Source organism: Ursus maritimus, unplaced genomic scaffold (assembly GCF_017311325.1).
Source record: "Ursus maritimus isolate PB19 unplaced genomic scaffold, ASM1731132v1 scaffold_9, whole genome shotgun sequence".
NCBI classification, from domain to species: Eukaryota; Metazoa; Chordata; class Mammalia; order Carnivora; family Ursidae; genus Ursus; species Ursus maritimus.
This window is the reverse complement of record NW_024427107.1, coordinates 43345985-43353858: the sequence shown is the minus strand read 5'-3', so window position 1 is coordinate 43353858 and position 7874 is coordinate 43345985. Positions and strand designations below refer to the sequence as shown.

The window sequence follows — 7874 nt, the reverse complement described above, 5'->3', positions numbered from 1 at the left end:
GGGGTCCTCCAGCTCCCACCAGGAGATTCCTTCCTTCATTTTAGGAATATTTGCTAAGAATCTATCAATTGTTGACATTGAGATTTAATCGATCCAACCTTTATTCTCATGTTGCTTACAGTAGTTTCGGGAACTCGCGACTTTTCCATATGCAAACAACTTTGAAAATTCAAGTGAGAAACACTGAAAGTGTGATAGAGAGCTAGAACTGCAGGGTGTAGACGGGGCGAAGGGGGCTGATTTGGCCTAGACAGATGGGTTTCTCTCCCATTCACTTCAGTGCGTATTGACTCGCTGGGGCTGGAAGCGCCTTTGGAGACACCTCCTTCTCGCCCCAGCAGGTGCGGCCACCCGCGCGCACGGGGATCCGCCCTGGGACGTCTGGCCAGCGAGGACGCCGAGCACCCAGGCCCCGCGGGCCCGAGGATGCGCCGCAAGCCTGGCCGCCCCGGGAGGCCGCAGGCGGCGGGGGTCCCCGCGGGCACCTGGCGCCCGGGGACCGAGACCGCGCCGGGCCGGGCGGGGCGTGTTAGCAGGCGGGAGCCGCACCTGCCGCCGCGCGGGGGAGGGAGCCAGGTGGCCCCGGCGCGCCCGCCGTCCCGGGCGCCGAGCAGGAAGTGGCCTCGGCGCGGCCCGGGCGCAGCCTCGGCAGGGCGCGCCTCCTCCGCGGCGCCTGGCGGAGCGGCGGGGTCGGGAGGCAGCCGGAGCCCGAGCCCGAACCCGAGCGCCGGGAGCGAGCCCCAATGGCCGCCGCCTCGGCTGCGGTGGACGAGCTGTCCCGGAACTTCACGTACTGGGCGCTGGGCGCCGGCAACGGCTCCCTGTCGGGCGCGTGGTACGGCAGGAACCAGGTAAGGGGCCGGCCGCCCCAGTCGCCCGGTGGGGACAAGGAAGGGGCCGCGGCGCCTCCTGCTCCTCGGCCGCCCGCTTGCCGGCTCTCAGACACCGGGCCGGCCAAGCGGGAAGCGCTGACGTGATGTTTCTACACGTTCACTGAACTACCCCTCATTTGAGAGAGTGCTGGCGCCCCTCCCCCCACGGCCTAACTCTCGCGGGCATCAGTCCCTGGGAGTGGGGTGCTTAGGTCTGCGGCTCCGACCTCTGCGGGGTCCTTCCTGGGCCTCTTGGTCCCGAACATTCCCGCCTCTCCAGCCTGAATCCCCCTTCTCCCAGAAGGATTCTAGGAGTGTGGGGTGACTCTCCTCCACCCATATTCAATCCTCCTCCATCTCGATCATTTTACAGTTAAAAATAAATGACACCCCATTCTCAGAAGCAGGGAGCTCATTAAGGGCTACCAAATGTCACCCCCGCGCAGATGCTCTGCGTGCGTGCGTGTCCCCACCGGCTCAGCAGGGCGCCTCCATTTCCTTGCGAAGAACACCGATATTCTCGGGTTGCAATCGCATGACTCTCTCCTTTGGTCTCACCGGTCCTCTGGGGAAACACTGGCAGCCTAAACAATGCTAGTTTATGCTGGAAATATACATTGAAGGAGATCAAAGGGGAGTGGAGCTGCCCATTTATGTTTGTCGTGGTTTAAGATCAGAAAAACTGCCCTGGCGAGCCCTTCCTCTAGCTGCATTTATATTCTTTCAAGCGGGGGCAAGAGATCTTGATGTAATGGGTCCAGGCTTCCTTCTATGTTCGTAAGTGTGCTATTTTTTTTTTTTCTTGTTCTTTAACAAACCTGTGGGCCTTCTTACTTTACAACACTCTAATTATAAAATATTTGTTACTGTTGGGCTAAATCGTGTTTAAGCAATAACCAAAAGCCTAGAATTCCTATAAGAACCCTTGAAAAGTGTTTCGAATGTTAATTTCTAAATATTAAAATTTTGTTTTCAGAAATTTAACACAAATTTATTTATATAAAGACAAAATAAGCACGTTCACCTTACTCGTTTTCAACAAAGGAGAGGGTATTGCTTTAAGTCTATTTTACCACAAAATGTACTAAAGTAGGAAAAATGAGGGGACTCAGAGCCTCTTGGTCACTGTGTGTAATCTATTCCACTTCTTCCTTCACAGGAGTTACAAAGAAAAGAATTACTTTTATGGAAAGCTCTTTGAGCCTTATCTGTTAAATTATGCTTATTACTTTTATGGAAAGCTCTTTGAGCCTTATCTGTTAAATTATGCTTATGCTTAGTATATATTATAAACATGCTATAATATGCTTATGCTAGAAGCACTCCCAGTAAAGGTTTAAGAATGAACTTTTTTCTTTTGGTAAAGAAATTAGAGGGTTAATAGTTGTGACCTACAATGGCATCATCCAAAACAGGAGAAAACATTGTTTTCATAGTTCAAACTCCTGTTGTCAGTTTTCCTTGATGTTTCCTGGAATTCAGGATTGTCTTGGCTCTCTAACAGCAAAACAGATTACCACGTGACATAAATGTGGGGACCTAACTTGATGTTTGCAAGGCCCAACTTGCCTTAGTATATATTTGTACAGTTTTAAGAGGGTGTATCCAGGATATGCTAATTGAAATTACTCAGCTGACATCTAAACTATAGCTAGTTTGAGGTAAGGTTGTATCAACTTTCTCCATTATTGCACAAATTTAGCCCATCTTATAAGACTTAGAAGAGCGTGAAAATTGATTTTTTGAAATTCATTCAGCAAACATTTTATTGCATGCCTCTAATGTGGGCCAGGCCAGCAACAATAAAATGGAGTCTAATTTTTTTTTCTTTTCTTTTTTGACATAGTCAGATGTAGGTGATTGAAATGGGAGTGGCTCCAGCAAAAGTGTGAGATATCAGTTTAGGACTCTCACACTCAAAATTAGCCTTGGTTGCTGGGTAGTCATGGTTTAATCAGTTTTATCACAGCTGAACTATTTGATGACAGTGTCTATTCACCAGTAGCCCAGCTCTTGGTGTCTTTCCAAGGGATAACCATCAGGCTGATAAACGAACCTTCCTCCTAGAGAAAGACCAACACTTTCACATAGCAGATAAATATTTAACAGTGGTCTCTTAGAATCAATGTGTGAGTGCTTCTAGAGGAGGAAATCCTAAAGCATGTAGAACGTAGTAGTTCCGTGGGGAAAATGTTTTGGGAAGCCAGAGAAGTGAGGCATTGCCCCTTTTTTTTGTCACTCAAGAGTCTGCCTACGAACATACAGATACAGTGGAGCTCTGCCAACGTAGTTTCTTCATGTTCGATCCCCAAGTTTTCAGTATAAAAGGGTAATATTTCTGAGACGGTTATTGAGTCCCCTGCTTTGTACGAAACACGTGTGTACCAATTCACCCTTCCTTCCGGGAGTGTTATTAGGTGCTTGGGGAAATGAGCTACACAGGGAACTCCAAAACAAGGCAGTGTGTTTTAAGGGTCATGTGAGTGATAGAAAGTCCTGTGGAAGTTTGGAGCAAGGTGGCTTCTCGTAGGGGCCATGAGGCATGTTTTGTGGAAAGGTGGTATTTCAGTGGGCACTTAAGGGTGGACAGAGTTTCACTGAAGGGAGTGCACAGGTGGAAGTCATTCCAAAAGAGGGAAAGTCTGGGGGACCAAGGACAGCCCATGTGGCCCGGACAGGTGACTTTCTGACTATTTTTGTACCTGATGTAGAAATCGGTGGCCATTCTGGTTGCAGGGGGAGATGGAAACTGTAAAGTGGAAATATAATTTGGGGTCTTAAATATAGTCATGGATTGCCTTGAAGGACTGGTTAAGAAGTTTGGACTTTATCTTGTAGGCAATAGGGAGCCAGCCCTTGAAGATTTTTTTAATTATTTATTTTTTACTAAATTTTTTTTTTTTTTTTTTAGCAAGGAGTGTGAGAATCAAAGCGAATTAAATAAAAGAAATTTAACTTAGGGTTAGCAGGGTTGATGCAGAGGCCTCAAATTGGCTAAATCCAGCCCACAGATGTGTCTTGTTTGACCAGCAGAGAGGCTTAAAAAAAATGTTTAATACATTGCCAGCATTTAAAAGCAAGTAGATTATATATAAAGTTTCAAGTTTCAGTGATCTCTTTAAATGTTAGAAGTTCTAGCAGCACTTGGCCTTCTCTCCCACATGGTAATTGTGAGCTGAAGTTCATAGTGTGGAACAGCTGTGCTCCCCACCTAAGCCTCTCCCTTTACTCTCATCTCTTTTACCTTACTGGCCCCTGTAGGCACTTAATTTGCAACCAGTGTTAGAGGCTGTAGTCTAGTTTCTGCTGTGAACCAGAGTGTGCTTAGGCTTCAGTTTCCTCTCCAGGAAAATGAGGGTTGGAATAAAAGATCTCCAGTCTCCCTTTTGCTATTTGATTGGTTAAATAGTGCCAAATCAGCAAGGTTGTGGAAGGCATGGACAGGAAAAGATGAACGTGGGAAATACTGTGAAGGAGAGGTTTTGTCCCTGGTTCTTAAAGTTTAAGCATATTGCTAAGTATCTAAATTCACAAGGACATTGTCAAAAAGGTTTATTCTGCATAGGGTGAAATGAAAATTCAGAATTTTTTATGTCCTTTCTTTGAATTTCTGATTTTCAAAGGCTTGAATGTTTAAAGTCAATATATTTAAAGGAAAATTGTTACAACTTGGCCAAGAAAAGGCAAAGCCAAGAGACTGACATTTGTTATGCATTTACTATGTGACGTTTTATAGCTATTATCTCAATAGAGCCCCCAACAACAACCTCTAAGGTACATATTATCCTCACTGTTCACGTAAGGAAACCTGTGTTAAATAACTTGCCCCAAGATCTTACCGCAAGTAGGTTTAACTGCACAGCTATCTGTACTCCTTACCTGAAGGCCGTTGCTTAGAAACTATGGCTTGAAAAGAACGTGGTGGTGAAAGGCAACGTGAGAGGGGGAATGCATATGGCTTGTTTCATTGCACTAAAGAAAAATTGCATTGAGTTTTATATTGCCCTTTTATTGATTTTGCTTTGCGACCATCTATTTCTTTTCTGCTGGTGGCTGCATCTGTCTGGCTCTTAAAGAAAGAAAAGTGCCAAAATTTACAAATAACCAAAGTGCTGGGTAAAGGTTGCTGGTCTTTTCCATATCCTTCCCAAGGGAAAAAAAAATCCCTTTTTTGTTTTGTTTATGCTTATTGATTTTTTTTTTTTGCCTTCCTTATATATCCAATATGGTATTTTCCTGTTACCAGATTTTCTATAAGACATATGTGTGAGGCAGCAAGAGGAAGGAAGAAACAGATTACCTCAAAGCAGCTATATCAAAGCCTTTGTAAAAAGAAGACAAATCATCATCATCATCATCCCATGGTTTTTGTTAGAGGAAAAGAGTCTTAATGCTTCTGTGAATTTGGCAGACAAGATGTTTGCATTTCATTCTACCTGATCTCCTCCTTACGACTTGATTTATACTAACTAGTTAAATATTTGTATTGATGCAATCAGCAAAATTCAGGCTATGGGAAACATTGCGATTTTACAAGTTGAAATGGCTCCATTTCTTCAAAAATCATTTTTACAAGAAAGAAAAGGGAGAGGATGGAGAAGTTGTAACTCGAGAGACCTAAGAAAAAAACAAAACCCTTCAACTATAGTATTGAAAACAAAACCCTTCAACTATAGTATTGAAGGATGCACACTTGGGTGATGAAAATATAAGGAAAGGCAAGAAAATGATTGCAATAAAGTCAGGCCAGTGGTTGCTTGTGGGAGGGGAGCTGGTGTGAGGAGATGGGGAGGAGGGAGGGCTTTGGGTGGATGCCCAATTTCTTTCGGTGTCTTGATCTGGATGGTGTTATAAGGGTGTTTGCCTTATGATAATTCATTTTAGTAATTTATTCATCTGTATCATTCTCTTTACAGTTGTCTGTATTATATTCTACAATTTTTTAAGTTTTAAAAATATTAGCATTGCAATAACTGTCCAACTTGCACGTTTTATCTGGGTCGATAATGGTATATACCATAGTCACCTTGTGGGAAGTGGTATGCCATATTTACTTTGTTTGCTTAAACAAGCAATTGAGAATTAAACAATTTCTTTTAAAAACGATGATGACTGTTCAAGTTGGCATTTGAGAGCTTACCATGGAAAGGATGATGTTCCCCTAAGCTATCCTTTTTGTTTTTGTATAGTGCAGTTTTAAAAGCTCAGTCCTCTTACCAGAGGTATTGTCAAGTTTCTTAATTCTCCAAATCTTGCTTTTCTCTATTGAAATGGTAATAATAATACTGCATACCTTACAGGGTTGATGTAGGAATCGAATAAGGTGATGTATGTCCGAAAGTTAGTAAAGTGCCAGACACAAAGAAAGTACTCAAATAAATACTAGCTATTATTACTAGTAGTACTATAGTCAACTTACTTTATAAGAAATGTCATAAAATACATATTTCTAATAATTAGTAATTATTGGACTTAGCTCATTGCAAATGGAAATAAGAGAAATCATGTCAGATGTTTGATGTAACCTTTCTTTTTTTAATCTAAAACTGCTGATTTCTCTGTATCTAGTGCCCTCCTTAGTCCCTTTGGTGTTTGCCTCCCCATCACTCTGCAAACATATTCACATCTCAGATCACTTCCTAACTGCAGTAATTTCCTAATTGGAACACTTGTTATTTTGAAGTACTAAGGCAAGGATTCCTCCTATGTCTTCTGCCACTTGCCAGACTCCTGGGCTGGGGAGATGGGTGTGTGGCAATGGGAGCAGTGACAGAGGGGTTAGGTGGCAGTAGTGTGATCATATTACCGGACACTGATTGCAGTTTAACCAGCACTCCCAGCCTGGGAGGGCCCCGGTGCTGTTACTTCCATGGTATTTATTTTAGCTTGGGCTTGTCCATTTATTTGGTTTTTCCTAAAGGTCCAGTATTACTCTGTTCAGTTTACACCTTTTTATAACTCATCTCCCACTGTGTTCCAGATAGACTTACATTTTCCACAAAGTCAGAGCTCATCGCCTTGTTCACCAGAATGCCCTGATGGCCTGGCGCCTGGCAGATAACACTCCACCTCCCCTCACATAGTTCTTAGCATGTGCCTTCTCTTGTCACTTGCCCCGCCCTTCGTCATTCTTCAGATGGCCTCCTGTCATCTTTGGCACGTGTCAGGAGCTATGGACTGTCCCCTTATGTAAATACAAGCTAACATACGCTTAGTCCTGAGTGCCACAGCTCACCAAAGATTGTGTGTGTCCTGGCCGGACTCCTTCAGAGACTCTGGCCTTGACAGGTCCTCCCAAGGTCAGCCTACAAGGAGTGTAGCCTGCAGCCTCAGCACTGGTTTCCGAAATCCCCCACCCCTCCTCCTTTGTACCTCTCCAGTTGGTTTCTTCTTGGAGTAATTTGGACCACTGGCCAAACTAAGTTTGCTAGACAAGTCTGTCTCTCTTCTAGCTTAACCTGGCTTCCCTAACCACAAATGCTTTGTAATTAAGAGGCATTAGTTTGCAGGTCACAGAAAACCTAACACTAACTGGCTTAAATAATGAAGGAAATTAATCAGCTTAACGTGAAAGGCCAGGAGAACTCTGGGTGCAACTAAGGCTTGATCCAGGGGCTCTAACAACGTGGTGAAAGCTCAGGATCTCGCTGTCCTCTTCAACTTCTGTTCCTTAGAGTTTGTTGGTTCCACTTTTAGCAGACTTGCCCCACTAGCCTGCGTTCTTCCGTCCACTTCCAGAAGGGGAAGCTTGACTTTCTCAGCCAATGAAAATAAATGGGCTTTAGCCTGACTGGATGAGGTTAGGTCTGTGGCCTTTCCCATACCAGTCACCACGGCCAGAGTTACTGGGCTTGGCATCCCCACAGAACGTGGGCACCTTTAGGAAGGGCTAGCTGAAAGAGGGGTCCCGTAATCAAGAGAAGGGGATACTGTGTGGCCCTAACAACCATGTCCTCCTATGGATTATTGTCGACTTGGTCAACTCTCAAACTAACACCCTTC

General features: G+C 44.4%; 1 protein-coding gene across 1 annotated transcript in view; it reads left to right on the top strand.

Moving 5' to 3' along the window:
- Positions 1–639: 639 nt before the first annotated feature.
- NIPAL2 (NIPA like domain containing 2) overlaps positions 640–7874 on the top strand; it is a 71551-nt gene continuing 64316 nt past the window's right edge. Inside the window, exon 1 of the mRNA XM_040626057.1 lies at positions 640–851. Coding sequence (XP_040481991.1) covers positions 744–851 — 108 coding nt within the window. The 5' untranslated portion in view covers positions 640–743. The remainder of the gene's footprint in view (positions 852–7874) is intronic.